The following is an 18,796-nucleotide window of genomic DNA, read 5'->3' as shown; positions in this document are numbered from 1 at the left end:
ATCCTAGGACATCACAGTTATACTCTCAGTTGCAGATGTGAATGCATTTGCACTGGATACCTACACCATCTGCCCAGGTAAACGAAGCTTCCTGCAGATACGATCCCCTATCTGGATTGGCACTGAGGTTTACAGCCTGATATGCCTTGGCATACCCAGCAGTTGGAAGTCTAGCTTGTTCAAGATAAGTCTGAAAATGTACTCTGCATTTGTGTGCATTGTTCTTGCCCTTGTACAGGCAAACTAGACAAGTGCATATGCAGATGCTAATTAGGTCTGTTTGAACAAGCAGTCATCTGCTTAATACATAGGCTCATTCAGGAAAATTAAGGATGGGCACTCTTTATCTAAGCAATTATATAGAAAACTTGTGAACTAAGCAGAAAGAAACAGATGGAGGATGTGACATTATTTTCCCCTAAAAAAATATATTGCAATTTTAGAATCAGACTGTTTTGATAATGTTAGGGGTTAACACTGTACCATTTTCTGGACTTAAAGAAATGGCTGTGGATGTGCAGAAGGCAATAGGCATCTCTGATGTGACTATCTAATTCAGAGACAAACATAAAAAGTAGCATTTTATAACTTGAAAGGGAACCACCACATCTAGAAAGTTACCCAGAGGAAAAACCCCTCCGGTCCGGAGACTGATATTGGGTCATTTGAGCCACAGCTGCCAGAAAGGTGGACCAGATTAACATTGGGAATGCAGCCAGTAAGGACCTAAGCCTATACTACTGAAGTTAATGTAATTTTTGCCCCAGTAAGGCTCCAGTTGCATGTGGGCTAAAGTTAAAGTAGAACCTTCTGTAGAAGAAAAAACTTTTTACCTTCCCCAGGAACCCCAGCACTTTGATTATTAACAGCAGATTTTGTAGAAATAGGACTAAAAAAATAAATACAAATAAGAGATACAAAACTACAGTTTATAGCAGAATTGAGTTTCAGAAGTGGGCCCTTATGGTACAGTCTGGAATGTAATTAGCTTTGCATTTGATACCTGCAAAACTTGGAGCAAAATTCTGCTGTCAGATCTGTCCAGTCGATCTTAATTCTGCTATTCCTCTTCTGAACAGAGCTAAGTGAAGCGAATGGAGTTAACACCAATGATGAATTTGGCCTTGTATGAAATATGAATTTCTACCTGGAAGGCATGGAAGAGAACTTGGTATTTATAGAAAAATGACACTCTTCACCTAAGCAGACGGGTCTTAATGTGTCCAACTGGAAATGGTGTTCAGAACATTTTGTAACTTCCACAACAAGAATTTTTTTAAAAATCGGTTTAGATGAGAGGAAGCGTGGGAGTTACCTTTAAAAATGCTTTTGCTGAAGACAATAATGAACAGAAAGAATGTAACTAACTAGCAGCTAGCGGCTGCTGTAGGCAATTTGTGGTCACAGAGGAGATGTGCTCAGATTGCTCATAATGTAATATTTCCCTGGAGTTTTCCAGTAGGGGTTAAAAGGTTTTCAAGAGCAGTCTTTGTTTAAACATTTTAAAGGTTTCCAATAGGGGCCCCTATGTTAGATTTCTGAGCAGTGTGTCTGCCTTGTTAAAAATTGGTGAAGTCATAAAATGCAATTAAAAATGCTGGAATGAATTGGGCTGAAACACATGTAGGGTGGAGAAGCAGAGTAGTGTGTGCTCACCTTGCTAGTGTGACTTACAGACTGACACGGTGGGGAGTAAATCAGAGGGAAATGAGTGACAATAATTCCCTCGTGTTGTTAGAGAAACGTTCGGGAAATCTGCTATTCCGAAAGAAACTGACAGTTTCCTTTGTACCAAATGTCACATACAGCTATCACGTGGGATTGTGAAGCTGAGCTGCTCATATGACTCGTTGACAGTAATAATTGTCTCGAGCAGTCGTTTCTTCTCCATTTAGGGCCCAAACGGTAGCAGATTGATCATCTGGGTTCAGTCTGCTCCGTGAGAGCTTGCTCAGCTTTTAATCAGAGTTGCCATAAGGTTTTCATTCAGAGGTCAGTCACTGAAACCCAGCATTCACACTTCTTTGTTACCTGCTGCGGGGGCTGAAAGAATTGGCCCTCTGTGGATATTTGCAGCACACACATAGCTTTAAGTATCATGTAACATTTTTAGCAGTTAGAAGGAAAAGAACCCTTCTCCAGACTTGGCAAAATGAGAAGATTTTAAAAATAGCCCTGTTTAAAACAGGGAGTGGTATAGAAATGTGCATAGAATATGGCACACATACAATATGCCACACAGTTATGGGAGACTTCCTAGCTGAGCACTCCTCAGGCAGCTAGCTTCAGGTCCCACCACACAGGCACTAGGTACTTTAAATTTCCCTCATTCTTAGAAGTCTGCAGACACGTACTCTAGCTTTTCTCTGGCACGCTTCCTGGGTAGAGACTTCATCTACTACTCCTGTATGGAAATGGGCCCACATGGCCCAGTAGGAGGAGTTGGCAGGATTGTGCCATTGGGCTGGATGGAAGCTGGCATCTCCGTATTTCAAACCCAAACTTCACAAACTTATTTTGACTACTTTCAGTTCTGCTGGGTCTTGCACTGGGCCTCTTAAGAAGGTTGCTTGTTCTTCAGTGAGCTCCCTAATAGATTGTAAGTGAGCCCATTCATTACGTGCTTTAAAAAGGTCCCCAGTTCCTGGTAGAAGCATTGTGCCTGCATTGCAAGTCCTGATGACCCAAAGGCCTACTCTCAGAAGCACCCTCTCCCCAACTATAAAGAGTTTACCATTTATCCAGCCTGAGCAAGGACATGTATCCCCATGTACTATGAGATTTATTTCAGAGTGCATAGTTAGGACTTGATACACTATCAGGTGAATGTGTTGAGGTGCCTGTAAATATTCCTAGGCCTCTAGATGGAGCAGAAAATTTCCATATAGCTCTTGGTGAACACATGCCAGCTTTACGAATTTCAGATGGTTCACACATGCAGATCAAACTCAAACCAGAATGGCTTTCAAGTGCATTTGAGGTTCAAGTTAAATGTTCCTCAGCTGTGACCTAAATCTTGCTATATGGAACTGGAAAGATGTTTGCTGAACATTTCCTGTTTTGTGTCCATGCATGCCAAAGAAATGAGTTTAGCATTCAGTTGAAGAGCAGAAGTAGACATGTAGATTAGATTATTGTGCAGAAATATTTACTCCAAGAACAGTGCTGGGTGGGTGATGGTTAGAATTAAAAGGATATAAACACAGCCCAGGTGTTTGTTCTCTTGCTGGTGCATAGTACCTCCTCTTCCCTGGAACTGTCAATTAAGACAATATTTAGAAAAATAAACAGATGGAAAATGGACCAGACGCTCATGATTTGCTGGTACTTCAACTATGTTTGTAAGCCAATTCGCGGAACAAAGCGGGGAGGCACAGTGTTCTCCCAGCCATTTTTACTGAGACCAACACTTACACCACCTCCCCAGAGTGAGAAATATGATATGATGGTGTTGGAGAATGAGGTCAGTGAACAAACTGCTGCCTTGGGAGGACTGAATTAGCAGTCATTCTCTGTGGTGGTCTGTGCTATGTCCCTCACTCCAGGTCACCTGCAGATGTTGGCTCCAGCACATTCATTAGGAAGATGTTCTGCTGGTGGAGGTGGTCAGTCTTCCTGCTTCTTCCTGACATTAGCTCTGCAGTATTGGCAGCTCTGCTAACATTAATGCACCTTCCATTCTCATTGGTGACCTACCATTTGTCCAACACAGTTTTCCTTCTCCCTGTGGCTGAAGAATGAATATATAAGGGCAAGAATTTCATTCCATCACTATCCCTTCCATAGCAAGAAAGTGGCAGCTGGGTGATGCGTCAGCTTCCTGATGCCCCAAAGCTTCTTTATGGGGTTAGATGAAGGGTAGGTAGATGTCTTCTCTCCAGTCTGTCTGTGTTAGGGGTTCTTCCACAGATAGGTCTTTGGTTGAAGAATTTTCCACTGAATGTTTCCATCAGAAAATGCCATTTCATCAAGATAATCAACACTTTTGTGAGAACTTGCCTAATTCAGTGAAATTTCTGGGGAACAGTTTGGAAATGGATTATTTTGACTTGCTTCATTTCAATGTCATTTTGACAAGGTGAAAACAGTTTGTTTTGATGTTATTGTTTCATGTATTTGTTTAGACTTGTAGGCAAAATCAAAGCTAATGTTTTGATATGATCAAAATGTAATTTTTCAATATTATCAAAACAAAACCATTCACTGTTATTGCAACAAAACATTTGGATGCTTCCAAATTGGAGTTTGCATTCTGTGACAAACTGTGGCAGACTTTGAAATCTCTACTTTTCTTTCCAATTTGCAGTGAAGACAATTTGAAATGTCAGAGTTACCTATAAGTAAGGAAGCCCAGCTTTAGTTTTAATTCCTTTTTTGTGTCGAAGTATAGAGTCAGCCATGGGAAGGAGCAGACACAGCCCTCAGAGAAGGTATAAATGAAGTGTGTAGAGGCAGGCAAGGAACTGCCAGCTTTTGGTTGCTGCTCATTTTTATATTCAGCTGAAATCAGTGGAATATCAGGATTTACCTGCGATGTTTAGCAATGCTGCAAGTGCAGTCTCTCTGTCTATGCCTGTAACACTTGGCGGCAGTTTTTGCTATAAACTTCCATGACTTGACCATGCCATGTTTAATCCTCCATGAAATCCACAAACTCTTAACTCAGCCTTTTTCTTCTGGAATTTGTCGGACTGTTCCTGAACATACGGATCCCATGGGCACATATCCTTAACTCTGTCCTTTATGCTGATGCATTGTTGCACCTTCAGGGTCAAACTGAGACCTGGCAAAAGTGCACAATTTCCATTAACGTTGTTGGAACTGTGCACGTATAACCTCAGGCCTAGCACTTGTATTCTGTGGAGATTGGCATATCATAAGAACCTCAACAGAGTAGAAAAAGGAATCAGATAGACTCAGTAGGTTCTCTGACTGTTTTGACATCCTAGCAATACCTTGACACAAGGGACTCAATTAATTAAGGATAGGTTCCTTAATTCACCTGGTACATTCTTTTTTTGTTAGACCTTTGATGTACCTTTTGAAAAGTAATGTCTCAATTTCAGGTCTTTATGGAGTTTATCTGCGGCTACTATGTTCCTGATTCAGAGCCAGGGAATTATCAGTTTTCAAACAATAATTGGGTTGCAAAAGAGGCTTTTCATACTGGCCAAGGTACTCTGTACTCAGAAGTACTTTAAGGATAGATCAGAGATGTAATGAAGTGCAGAAAAAGGAAGTATTCAAGATGTCAGAGAGAACTTTCAAAGGCATAAATTCCTTGAAAGAGGGGTAAAATGCTACCCAGCATCTCACCCCAAAATGTTCCTTGCAGAAGTAATTCAGATGTTACCACTAACGTAAATCCTTAAACAGACAGTGCTTCCCTGAGTCCAGTCAGAAGATGGATTAGTAGGATATAACCTTGCCATTCATCCTGCAAAGAATAGTGGACAAGGAGCTTCCATTCTTACTGTCTTTGCTATACAAGGAAACCAAACAATACAGGAAGCTGTTGTCATTAGGGAGTCCTAAAGGAAGTGACTAGCTGGGGAACCAGGCTTTGAAAAATATAACAGTGAGAAGCAAGAGAGGAGTCTATTTAACACTGATCAAGGGAATGTGCATCCAGGTTATATTCTTGTGATAGTCCTTAGGATGCATGCTGTTGCATTGTGCAGTAGCGTAACTGGGAGGGTGTTGGCTGGGGCAGCTGTCCTGGGCACCAACTGCGGGGAGGGAGGTTGAGCGGGGACTGAAATTTCAGCTACCACTGCAGCTGTACAATCATGCCAGCATCAGGGCAGCAGCCGAAAGTCACCACTTGCGTCACACTGCCCTGGGCGCCCGGCTGCTTTGTTATGGCCCCTGGCATTATGTTCTAAGCCACTGTGTAAAGAAATTGTCTCCATCCCTTCTAAACAAAACAGCATCTTTCCAGATGGGATTTGGCCCAGAAAGGCTGCCATACAGCTGTAATCTGAGAATGGTGTGATGTCCTGGAGATACCTCCCTCCTCTTTTCCCACACGCGTATCATTTCTGGGCCAGGATTTTGGAGCAACAAAAGGACAGACCATTCTGTGAGAGATCTGTTGCATGTCTTACAGAGAGACCCTTCCTGGATAGACAATTCAGAAGTTTCAGTTAGTGCTGTGAGACACCTGGAGTGGACAAGTTGGATAATTAAAACTGCATTAATAGTATTAATTGCTGTGTGATTTGCAGTGTGTTACCCAGCAGTGCTGGGAAGATTGGTCTGGAATACTCAAACAGGGCACACTAGGCCAGCTGCTCTTCTGTGCTTGTCTTGAAACATAAAAATGATTCCTTATACATTAGGAAGAGCTGGGATTTGCTTCCTCAAAAATGAAGAGGACTGGGATTGTAGGCAGGGTGCCAGCCATCCATTGAACCAGAATGGACCAAATATTCTTATTTGTATGGAGGTACCTTTCAGGAACTCTGTTCACAGCCCAGGACCCCACTGTGCTGATCCTGCCCAGATCTAGAACAGGCAAATGGTCTCTGCCCCATGCATAATCTCAGAACCTTCCTGTGGAGTTGGCATTAGCAAAGGTGTGGGATGATGGGGCCCTTGACCTGCTTGGTGATTTCACCTACTCAACCCCAACGCTGTCCCAGCTAGTTACTTAAATTGCTTATTTGCTGTCTGCCTTGGGGAGGAGCTCTCTTGTTTATTTTAGCACAAGGCACAAACTGATTGGTAGGGGTCTTCAGCTGGATGAACAGGAAATATTTGGGTAACAGGGTTCCAGGGGACAGACATTCTCCCTGATTTCAAGCCAGAAAGGGGCTGACCCTGAGTCATGCTTATGCAAACGTGCAAGGGAAAAGATAAAGCCGGGGTGTTCGGGAAAGATCCAGGCTTGGGGAATTGGGTGCGTGTGTGTGAGAGAGGAGGGATGTTTAGGGAACTCTGTAAGAGTAGCTGTTTGCTAAGCAGGAGGGGCAGCTTCCTGAGAGGCCAGGTGTCAGTGTCTAGTGAGTGGAGGGCTGGCATCACCCCTGTGGAGTGCCATGTCTCGGCTTTGTTTTACCTTTCCTTTGTGCAGTGAACACCCCTGCAAGGCTGTACAGAATGCCACCAAGCTGAAGATACTTGTGGGTTATTCTGGCCCTCAAAAGCCACCATTTCTCCAGCTACTGGGCTCACTATGCCCTTGTGCTGCCAAGTCATTAGGTAGTTGGGGGGGAGGGGGGGGAGGATGGACCTGGCATGGCTTTTTTTCCCCTTGCTCTGCAGCCTGCCCTGCCTAAGGACAGCCCAGCCAGAGGCAGCTCTCTAGGTTAGGTGACCTGTGTTCTTTCCTCTGCAACTAACGTCCTGCATGACCTTGGGCAAGGCACTTCACCTTTCAGTACCTCAGCTTCCCTGCCTGAAAGAGAGGTGCTGTTTCTGGTCTGTCAGTGTTTTGAGACCAGCTGATAAAATGCTGCATGTAAGTGTGGCATTGTAAGAATGAGATGAGGAAGGCCATTCCATTTTCCTGAGGATTTAGCTGGCTTGAAATTTGGTTTTATTCGGATTAGGAACAAAAAAAAAAAAAAAAAAGCCCCAACAAGATTGAAAACTCTGCCTGAAAGGAAATGGAGTCCTGTCTCCCTGGTGGCTGCTTCAGCACCATACACATTGGATATTACCTGGCCTTCCCTGCAATATCTGCCTGGCAATGGGATTTCAATAGCACCCTGCCTGGCTTTCCTGGCACCTTCATTATACTTGAACTTTTCACTGAGTAGGTTTTCATTTTCCCCAAACTGGCAAATTCTGACAAAGCAATGTGTGTCCATTGCTTTTCATCATCTTCCATAAAGTTCCCAGTAAGTCATTCTTTCCCTCTGACATATATCATGTGAATGACTTGCACCCCTCTGCCTACAGCCCACTGTCCCCATGGTCCCCTTGAGCTCAGTCCAGCTTCCTGGCCATTGCGGGCTCAGCGCAAAGAACAAACATAAGACTTGGCTGCCCCTAGGTTGTAGAATAAAACACAACATCCAGAAATGCAGACAGGCCATGTGAGTCACAGGAACATCACAGCACATCCAAGAAAAATGGCTGGGGCTCAGGTGTCCAAACCAGAGTCTGTTTCTCTTCTTAACGCACAAGGTCTGAGAGTTTTCACAGTCAGTGAAAGTGTTTCCACCCCCATCTTCCATCCTCTCTCTCTCTCCTGTCCAGTCCAGGATACAAGCCATCATACCCTAGGATTGCAATGGGAACACAGAGCAGATCTGCATCTCCACCCTGCTGCCAGTAAATTGTCGCCAAACGTCTGGGTCAGGCACCCTGATTTGGGGTTGCTTAGCAAACAATGCAGTCAGATCCCCAACCTGGATTTATCAGTCAGAAGTGGAATATGCAAAACATTTCTCTTAACCTGCAGCTGGGGAGGGAACTGCCAAGGAGGCCAAGCTGAAATCTGAAGCTGCTGTTTTTCCTGAGAAGGAGACCTTGGCACACAATTCAGACAGACAGACAATGAAAGCAGAGAGCAACACAAGAAATCACAGCTGGCAACTTGGCTGGGATGTGCCAGGGAGGGAGGAGGCAGCAGTACATGTGGGACACGAGACAGGCTTACCTGATTGCCCTTGGGGATTCATCGCGTAGCACCTGAGGTCTGCTAGCCTGCGATCACTCTGGGAAGCGAGTCTGGAGCCACCATTTATCCTTCTGTCTCTTGCTCTCCGACTTCCCCTTTGTTACTCTCTGAAGACTAAGGCATCCTTCTGAGCAGCATAAAGCAGCTGATTAGTTCCCCATGCCACTGAAAATCAGAGAAACTCTAAAGTGATGTTCCTCTCATTTTGGAGTTCTTTTCTCCTCAGGTGGCCTAGACTGGCACTAGGTTCCTATTGACCCTGGGGGCTGGAACAACCCTGCCTGTACCGTGAGCAGTCATGCCCTGCTCATATCTCTCTCACTTTATAGCCCAGTGTTTATCTCCAAGGTCTCTTGATTATTTCCTAATTTTTCAGCCCTGATCAGTGTTTGCTTTTTCTTTCAGCACCTGTTTCCCAGCTGTTTGCTTCTCACACATCTCCAGCTCCCACCAGGAAAGCAGTACTGGTGACAGAAATGGACAGTGCAGACTAGAGAGCCAGTCAAGCAGGGGGAACCCAATATTGAGTCCATCCTGTCAGACAGAGGGGAGGCATGACAAGATAATGAGTCGCTATGGCTGCTGCCATGGAGCAAGACTGTGCATTAATTTGAAACAAGGGGTGGCATGGATGCACTGTCTGTGAGCTGGGGCATTTACTCAGTCATGATAATAAAGATTACAGCCCCTTGTGCATTTCTCTGCAATGCCTGATACCATGACTGGCTTAACATGAGATGGGGCATGCACAGTACAGATCCCTACACAGAAGTTAACCCCATGCAGCCCAGAGAACCTTTAGGAATTAACACAAAATGAAGAAGCCATGTACCTAAATAAATAAATAAAATCCCGAACTGTTTTTCTCATGATTAATTTTTCTTCCTTCGAGTTCATTCTTCTCCTTGTGCTGGCTTTGAAGTTATCTGGATACTGACAGACCCAGGCTCTGTGCCAGGCTGCCACTGAAATGAGACTTGGACACCAGAATCCTGCAGAAATGTTATGCATGGCACATCTGCCCCCAGAAATATTTTGTGGTTAGCAACTTCTTTCACCCCTCCAAAAAAAAAAATCCCTGGAAAGAAATCCATTGAAAAAGATGGTGAAACCGGAATGATTTGGAAGAAGTGTCAGTTATTATTTAACTGTTTGGTATGCAAAGGATTAACTGGGTTGGAGCCAATGCCCTGAAGCTGTGTCAGCCTGTGTCAGTGACTAGGTGCCTGGGTTTGTAAGATTTAATGACTCTATACTAAATATTTGAGGCAGACACATTCCAAGCTGCAGCCTGATAATGTTTCAGAAAGATGTGTAGTAGGGCTGTGCGAGACAGCATCGTTCCACTTCAACTTCCGTTTCGACATTTCAGTAGAACAGTGTTTTGTTTCGTTTAGTTTTGAAAGCATTGTTCTGTTTCATTTAATTGAAACTGTTTTGCTGTTTTGATGCTGTTTCGACTTTCGCCATCCCAGTGCCAGGAAGACTGCTGCTGCTGCTGGCCCCAGGCAGCAGCACCAGCCTCCTGTCACCTGGCAGGCACATTGAGGGCCCGCACCCCCGGGAGTAGTCCAGCACAGCCCCCACAGCCCTCCTGGAGTACGGGCAGCCCCGATCTGCCTGCTGGATGACAGGAGGTGGGTGCTGCTGGCTGGGGCCAGCAGCAGCACCGATCTTCCCAGCATGGGCTGTGCCCAGCTGCAGCACCCGCCTCCTGTCATCTGGCAGGCAGATCAGGGCTGCCCGCACTCTGGATGGTCTGTGGGGGCTGTCCCGGACTGCTCCCGGGGGTGCGGGCTCCCATCTGCCTGCCCTGGGATCAGGGTGGGGGGCGGGTCCCCAAATGAGCTGATTTGCACTGGGCCCTGCACCCTCCTCAGGCCAGCTCTGGTATGGGGCTCCTGTGGGGACCCGCCGCTGCCCCTTTCCCAAGGAGGGGGAGGGTCCCTGCATGAGCTGATTTGCCCCAACCCCATACCGGAGCTGTCTCGAGGAGGGTGTGGGGCCCAGGGCAGATCAGCTTGTGCGGGGACCCTCCCCTGCTCTGAGATTGGTGCGGTGGGTCCCCATGTGAGCTGATATGCCCCAAACCCCCCTGCTGCTGGCCTCAGGCAGCAGCACCAGCCTCCTGTGATCCGGGAGGCAGATTGGGGGCCTGCACCCCCAGGAGCAGTCCGGCAAAGCCCCTGCAGCCTTTCTGGAGAAGCAGCCAGGCCCCGTCTGCCTGCTGGTTGACAGGAGGCTAGTGCTGCTGCCTGGGGCTAGCGTCTGGACCGATCTTCCCGGTGCTGGCCCCAGTCAGCAGCACCAGCCTCCTGTGATCTGGCAGGCAGATTGGGGGTCGCACCCCCAGAGGAGTCTGGCACAGCCCTGCAGCCCTCCTGGGGGTGCGGGTGGGCCCCAATCTGCCTGATGTATGACAGGAGGCTGCAGTTGCCAGCTGGGACTGGTGCTGAAGCCAGTAAGCCTAGCTTTGAAACTCGAAATGTTTTAAAAGTTTCGAAATGTTTCGAGTGCCCTTGTTTCGTTTCAAAGCTGTTTCGAAGGCTTTTGTTTCTTTTTGATTTCACTGTTTTGAGCTCGAAATGGATTGGAACAGCTTTAAAATGAAACACCAGGCAAAATTTCGCACCTCCCTAAAGTGTAGATCATCTGGTCTGTATAGCACAGGGCACAGCACCTCACCCTGACATTTCTGCCTCAGGCGCATAACTCCTAAACATCCAGTCTGGTTTGAAAGACAACATGCTTATCTCCAAGGTTTCTTGATTATTTTCTAATTTTTGAGTCCTGCCCAGTATTTCCCCTCCATTTCCACTGTCTTTTGGTTACTCGTGCCAGGGATTAATTATTCTCACTAGTAAAACAGTTGTGCCCTATTTCTCATCTGAATTTGCGTTGCTGCAGCTTCCAACCATTGAATCCCTCTATGCCTTTTCTATTAGATTAATGAGTGATCTACTGTCAGAAATTTGTTCCCCATTTAGGTACTTGCAGACCATGAACAAGGCACCCTTTAACCTTCCTTTGGTTAAATTAATTAAAGTGAGGTTCCCAAGCTTCTCTCTAAAAGCCATGCTCCCAATCTCAAACCCTTCTTGTAGCTCTTTTTCCAGGTTACAGCCCCTTACAGTATTCCAGCCTCCTTTTTGAAGTGTGCACGCCAGAACTGGTGACAATTTTATGATGCAGCTTTGAAACCATCTAAGTGGGCCTGTTACCAACAAAGGCATTAGATTGAGGGCTTGTACATTTGCACTTGACAGCTCGAGCAAAACTCCAGTGATTGATCATGACTAAGACCTTAGAGCATTAAATCAATATTTACTGATGACTGTACTTAAAATGCATGTCCAATACTATTTTTAAAATACTTTTTCAATATCTCCATTCAGTAGTCCTGCCTGTCTCTCATGGGGATGACTTAGTAACCATGGCACGTGACCACGCATAGAACTTACCCCTCAACAGCTTGGAAAGTCTCTGATTTCCAAAGTTTAGGCATATAGAAGCAGCCATTCAGAATCAAACCTATGGATCCTTTATTCCAATAGCCTTCCTCAGGCAGTGGACCAAAGCAGATGTTTTGGAGGGAGGTGTAAAGCAGTAAGGAGATGTCCGTATAATATCTAACTGTGGAATAACCTGAATACAAGGAATTGTCTTCCCCTGACTTGTAGGTTTCTCTTCTGAAGATAGAGGGCTCATATTGAAGCAAGGGATTTCTAACAGGAAAGGTAACTCTCTCAGTTCAGCTCTGCATCATATGACTTTCAATTTGGTTTGTTTGTTCATCATTCCCTTTTATTATCTTTTAAGCACTTTGGGATGGGGAGGGACACAGGTTCTCAGAAAACTATTTTTTGTCATGACCTGTTGTTGCAACTGCTTGTGCAGTCCATGCCTGCAGAGATTTAGGCACTCAAATCATAGAATCATAGGAAATGAGGGTTGGAAGGGACCTCAGGAGGTCATCTAGTCCAACCCCCTGCTCAAAGCAGGACCATCCCCAACTAGATCATGCCCACCTGGTTGAAATGTGTCATTTGTTCTTCTCTAGCATGACATTTTCCTTTGATCAAAAGGCACAGAGATCACTTCCCAGAGAGGGGCTTCATTACCCACCTCCTGGACTGGCATGGTCACTGTGTTTGGAGCTGTCACTAATTGCCTTGTTTAATACCTTGTAGTAGCTTAGAAATCTGGGACTCCCGCTGACATTTCTTGTCTACACTGACAAGGAATGACAGCTCTAACCAGCTGTTAGAAGGTACCCTGAACGACCTTACTCTTCCTAATGCAGTCTGTTAACAGGGGCTTTATCTTGACTCTGAGCAAAGGACGGAGACACTCTCCTGGATCAGCTTCATAGCTGATATGATTTACAGTCTGTTTGTTTGTACTCAAAACAGATGGTGGCCTCAAACCTCCACTTTTATCACTAATATTTCCTTTCCACAACTTTCAATCAGATAGTAGGCAAACTGTGCCAGACCAGGCCCCCTGCTACTGCTCTGACAGTGGCACCTCTTCCCTCCCAGCCAACCAAGGCTTTCTGTGAGTGGTAGCTGCTGGCTGCATTTTTTGCTTTGAGTTGCACTGCAATTTGCATTTTAATGGCCATGTATAGCACTCCCATGGCCCTGTAGGAATATGAGCTGCCTTCCCATGTTGGCTTGAGAGTGGGCTCTCCTCCCCTTCTCTTGGCTGGAATATAACAGCCACTAAGGCTACAACACAAAGGCGCCCATTGTGCATTGAGATGCAGGGTTAGCGCTAGGTTTTAGTTTTATTTTGAAAATCTGCAAAAAGGGGGATCTAGTTATTCTGAAGGTATCTGGATAATTTGCTCCCAATTTAGCTTTCATCTAATATAAGATTGTATTATTTGGCCATTGGCATTGTTTTTAAGTTATTCTACTCGTATCCAGATGCTGCATGGTGCTTGGAGCCTGATCAATAATGCATTAATGAAAAGCAAATAAATAAGTGTGTCCCCAAGGAGCTGGAAAAATGCTCCAAATTCCAAGTTTAAAAAAAATGTAACCGACTAAAAAATAAGTAACATCTTGAGGTTTTGGAAAACTGGATCAAGTCTCTTTCATTCTAGGAGCCCAAATACTTGGGTATCCACATTAGACCAATAAAATAAATAGGAGAGCACAGAATATGCCCTAGAAAAGCAACCAATGAAGAAAAAACTGTAAAATGCTGAAGAGAAGGATGAAGGTTCAGTGAGGTAACTTCTTTCTGTGAAGAAGTAAAGGTAAAATTGTCCCTACAAAGAGCTGGATTCTATGGGAAATTGCATGCCACCATGGACAGGCTGGTGGCCGTTGTATTTTAGTATGGGAAGAGTATTTGTACAGCACCAAGCACAAAGTCCTTGTCAGCTCCAATGCATGATCACAGCATATAATTATGGAAGCAATTAACAATATTAAGTGACTCCAAGAGTAGCAACTGCTCCAAATGGAGAAAAGCTGTGCTCATGCCCTAATGTACTTAATTATTGGGAATGCAGTAGCAGCTGAATGCATCATGATCAATCCTCACATTTCATGCACCCAAGGGCTCAGCTGCATGAAAATATTTCTGAAATAATTTGCTGGATTAATGAGGGATCCCAGGCACATCAGGAAACTCTCACAGGGGCATTTTAACCTGGATTGACTTGGAGGCTGCCATAGCAAAAAAAGCTATATTTTCTCAAATACAGGCAACTCCCACTTAATGCTGTTTCACTTAGCACTGTTTCACTATAACGCTCATTTGAAACTGATGCCTGATTTCACTTAGCGCTCAGTGAATTTCGTTATAATGCTTGTGGTCGCCATCTTGGGTCATCAAATACTTTTGGTGTCGCTTAATGCTCGTTTCACTTAATGTTCAGTTTTTCAGGAACCAATTAAGAGAGCTAAGTAGGGTTTGCCTGTATATACCTTTCAAAACTACTTTAAAAAAATCTTCCCACACAGATATAATGTTCTGAAAGTTTGTGTGGGATTTTGCTTGGGCAGGTATAGGCATGTGGAAAAAGGCCTTGGAATCAATTTAGGAGACTTCCTGGAAAATGGACTCTGCAATTTAGTAAAAATTGACCCAATTCCAGTTTGTGCCTGGGTTGGTGGTTGATTTATGTGGACTGCTCTGCCCTGTGCACTACCCATGACCCTCAGCCTGGCCTGATGTTTATCTGTGAGAAAAGAGTGAGCATAAAGCCATCATACCCCCTTCACTCAGAGATGTCCTGCTCTTCCATTGGCTGGAGAGGACAGAATTGCAGCCAGCTATAAAGCACTTGGCTGCACATCCCCTCTGCCTAGTTTACAAGTGAAAACAGGCTTGTCCAGCTGCCAGCCCAGGTCGGTGTCTGAAAACCCAGCTGAGTTGTTTGTGTTTGGTGTATCTTCGCTGAGTATAATTAATTGAGCTGCAATGGACTTCCCAGTCCATAGCCACTGCAGCTCTCATCTGAGGTTTCCAAAGCTGCTTAAGAGATTTGGGTACCCTTTTCAATCCAAGGGCACTGGAATTGTGTATCTAAAGTCTTCTGGCTTAGAAATTTCAGTCTTAAGTGCCTTTCACTTGTCTAGCTCTTGATTTTTTTTTTTATCCTTGGTCTAGCAAGATGATCATAGATGACCTTGGTCACATCTACTTCCATAATCACCAGGGACAAATCTCTTTAAAGAGCTTGTTGGCTACAAATGTCCAACTCGGGATCCTTAAAATTCTGGTTTATTAGGCAGATTGAAACACTGTAATGAGTTAAATCATAAACCTTGGGGCTGGTCCTTTCGCGCGCGTACGCGCACACACACGCGCGCACACACACACACACACACACACACACACACAGTAGCAAGCTACAAGAGTCAGGTATACCTATCCCACAGGCGCTGGAGTCTGTTGTTGAGGCTTCTTTCAGCGTGGTGTTATCCTCCAGAAGTGGGTCGCCGGCTGGTCCTTCTGGCTGGACAGGTCGGGTGCTGGTCAAGTTGGAGATCAAGAGGGCGCCACTGAGGGTCACTTTTCACTGCTTTTTATCTGTCCTTGGCAGACTTTGGTAACTCCCCAGTTTTCAGGTTTGCCCAATCCAGGGGTCATTGACCCTTGTGGGACTTCCCCCCTTGGTGGCTACTGGATGGCATCTGTCAGCCCCAGGGGTCGTCCGCATGTACGTGCAGGTTTGGGAGTCCGTTGATGAATTTTGAATAGGGCTCTGGGAGCGGTCGATCTGGAGATATTCAGCCCAAAAGTTGGTCCCTGGCATTAACTCAGGCCAGGGCTTCTGGCCCTTGATCAGTGACCTTTGGAGATTTCGTGGTTGTTACATTGTCTTCTATTGGAGTTCTTTCGTTGGTTGATCTGCAGTTTCCTTAGGTGTTAATTACTGTGTGCTGCTACCGTGTTACACATTCAATCACTGATTCACTCGCTCTTTCAGGGGCCAGCCTGATACAGAGAAGGGCACTTTGATTCCTGCCCTTGTTAACATTGTTACAATGTATAACTTACTTATGAAACAAAACACATTTAGTTGAAAGTTGAAAGGTGAGGAGTATAAAATATAAGCTACAAATGCCATGGCACACAAATAGATGAAAATACCAAAATACAAGGGGAGATACAAAATGCACGCATACAAATTTTAAAACACAATTCTTTATCTTAAAGTGAAAGAAAGAGGAAGGAAGAAAAGGTAGAAGAAGAAAAACATATTCAAAGAGGGGAGAGCAAATGCAGGCAAGAGGAAAAGGGGGCTTTCTGCTACAAGCTAGCACATCCATTTTAGGTTTTTCTGGGCCAGTAGCCCAGATCCTTTGGCCCTGGGCTGGGATAGAGCTCTGCTGACTTTTTGGCTACAGGCACATGTGAGTATATTTGCTTAAGGAATGAACCCAGAGCCCATTGTGATTCCTCTGCCTTTCTTTCCCTGCAGTGAACACTCCAGAACCAGAGCCTGCGTGATCTTGGAGCTGAACAATGAAGCTGCTACTTGTTGCTCCTCTCCTCCTGTTTGCCCTAACAATGTTGGAAGCCCGACCAAAGCCTGCAGGTGAGTAGCAGGCTAAAACTGTGTAAATTCTAACGGAGGAGACAGTGTGCCAGCTGGACCAGCTGCAGGCGTGTAGGTCTGAGTAACAGAAACCTCTTGGAGTGAGTTAAGACTCAGGGTTCCCCCATATATCACTTGCTCATGCTTCCAAGCTATCAGTATATGCAGAATGTCACCTCTTGTGTGAATGGGCTGAGCACAATCCCAATTCCCCTAGCCTCCTCACTATCCTTTAATAGCAGCAGTTAAGGAAAGAAAGCAATTTCTAGGAACAAGGAGATGAGTGCTGAACACCTACTCATTCCCACTGCAGCATGTGACATGCATTTATGATCTCCATCTGGAGCCAGTGGGAAAATCTACTGCAATACCAAAACCAGCAAAAGACTCCAAATCATGAGCCCAGATGGGCCCTTCCCAAAGACCTTTGGCACTTAGGAACAGCAGAGATTTTGGTGCTGGTTCTGGGCAGCAGACGTGGGCACTCTGTGACTGGGTTTAAGACGGGACAAAATTCTTCAAATGCTCTGGAACACATTCACAGCTTTCTACATGCAGCCCTCTGCCCCTGTGAGCCTGCCTGTACAGAGGGTGTTTTGAGGGCCGTGTTTTGGCATGACTCGCTCAATGCAAACCCCTTACTGGACCTCCTTGATCTCCCATTTTATACTCCAGGGCAGAGGTTTCCAAACTTTTTCTTGTTGCATACCCATTTCCAGATTTACCAGCTACCTGCATATCCCTACCAGTTTATATTTAACACCTTACATGCCAATTATTATTATATTGAAAATTAAATCTGCCATTATACAAGTTCTCCTGTGTACCTCCCCTCTTCTCCCCAACCTGAGGTATCTTGAGCACCCCCAGGGGTATACATACCATAGTTTGGGAACCCTTGCTCTAGGGGAAACAGACTGTGGTTGGGCAGAAGCCTGAAAAGCCTGACCTAAAACCTAGTTCTGCTGGGCTGACAGTAAGACTTGCACACTTCCATCTATTGTCTACACTGCCAGCAACACCATGACATGATTATGGAACTTTTTTAGTACATGTAGGCTGATGCTTCTAAGGAGTGACCCTGTCACATACATGTCATGAGGGCAACCAGTTAAAGGTTGCACCTGCAAGGGGCCTAATTCATTGCTAGAGGATTGATTGGCAAGCTTAGTAACAGCTTACTCTTATCCTTTGACTCCACAGGCCGGTGCAGAGAGGGGTGTGCCCCTCCCTAAGAGCAGGAAGCCAGGGGTGACTGTTCTGACGCATTCCCTTCCCTTGCCCTGCAAAACCTAAATGTTTTTGGCTCATCCATATATATTATGGAGACAAATAGATATAGAGATGGAAGGAGTTTATGGAGAGAGAAAAAGAGAGAGAGAGAGAAACATAGACATTTCTGCAACCAAGTAATAGCCCTTGGACTGGAGCGGGGTTAATAATTGCTAGTTGTAGCCACTGCTGGGAGAGTGAACAGAGGGTTAACTTTCACTTAAAGATGACATGGACTAAGGGCCCCTGCTTGAATGCTTAGTGTGAGTTTGGAGCAGGGGGGCTCAGTTCTGAGGCCCTCTGGAGCTCCTGTGTGCCACTCTGGTGGTACCTACAGGCTGTCAGGCCACCCTAGGCAGCTGCCTGTTCCCTGATGTTGGGACCTCCATGGCTGGGGTAGATTCAGGGTAACCTGCCTGTAATGCCTCTGTCCCCTCAGGTCTGAAGCACAGAAAGGTGGGAGGGGAATGGGAGGTGTGGCTGGGCCATGCTGTGCCCCAGCAAAGCCTGAATGATGGATGGCCTCTTCTGAATGGACAGCCCTAAGAGTGGGTCCAGCAGAAAGCTGAGCCAAAGGCGAACTGCAGCTGAATCCCAGTGGGGACGAGGGGTGCTGGAGAGGAATTCAGCTCTCCGGGCCAAGAGAGCACTTCCTTTCTGTCAGAATCCCCATCCCTAGGACTACCAAGTCTCTCTGCCACTGGGCTCAGCCCTGGGCCAGCTCCAGCACTGCCAGTGAGATTTGTTAGGCATGTTATTAAATCTTATTTGCTGAGGAGCGTTACCAGGGCTTGATCAGGCAAGCAGTTCCACGCTGGCATTTGCCCAGGGAA

At 45.6% G+C, this 18,796-nt stretch overlaps 2 protein-coding genes across 5 annotated transcripts in view; one reads left to right on the top strand and one right to left on the bottom strand.

Moving 5' to 3' along the window:
• Positions 1 to 8,886, bottom strand: part of RBPJL (recombination signal binding protein for immunoglobulin kappa J region like) — a 35,541-nt gene extending 26,655 nt beyond the window's left edge. Inside the window, exon 1 of the mRNA XM_019484584.2 lies at positions 8,609 to 8,886. Coding sequence (XP_019340129.1) covers positions 8,609 to 8,630 — 22 coding nt within the window. The 5' untranslated portion in view covers positions 8,631 to 8,886. The remainder of the gene's footprint in view (positions 1 to 8,608) is intronic.
• The window catches only part of MATN4 (matrilin 4), a 47,963-nt gene that overhangs the window by 16,732 nt on the left and 12,435 nt on the right, over positions 1 to 18,796 (top strand). For 3 of the 4 annotated variants that reach the window (XM_019484582.2, XM_019484583.2, XM_006275789.4), the window contains one exon: positions 16,575 to 16,691. In XM_019484582.2, the coding sequence (XP_019340127.1) occupies positions 16,619 to 16,691 (73 nt within the window). In that variant the 5' untranslated portion in view covers positions 16,575 to 16,618. Of the gene's footprint in view, positions 1 to 12,309; positions 12,367 to 16,574; positions 16,692 to 18,796 lie in introns of all 4 variants that reach the window. The other variant, XM_059733189.1, reaches the window with a different exon arrangement.

Source organism: Alligator mississippiensis, chromosome 9 (genome assembly GCF_030867095.1).
Source record: "Alligator mississippiensis isolate rAllMis1 chromosome 9, rAllMis1, whole genome shotgun sequence".
In the NCBI taxonomy this organism is placed as follows: domain Eukaryota; kingdom Metazoa; phylum Chordata; order Crocodylia; family Alligatoridae; genus Alligator; species Alligator mississippiensis.
This window is presented reverse-complemented; position numbering and strand designations above follow the sequence as displayed.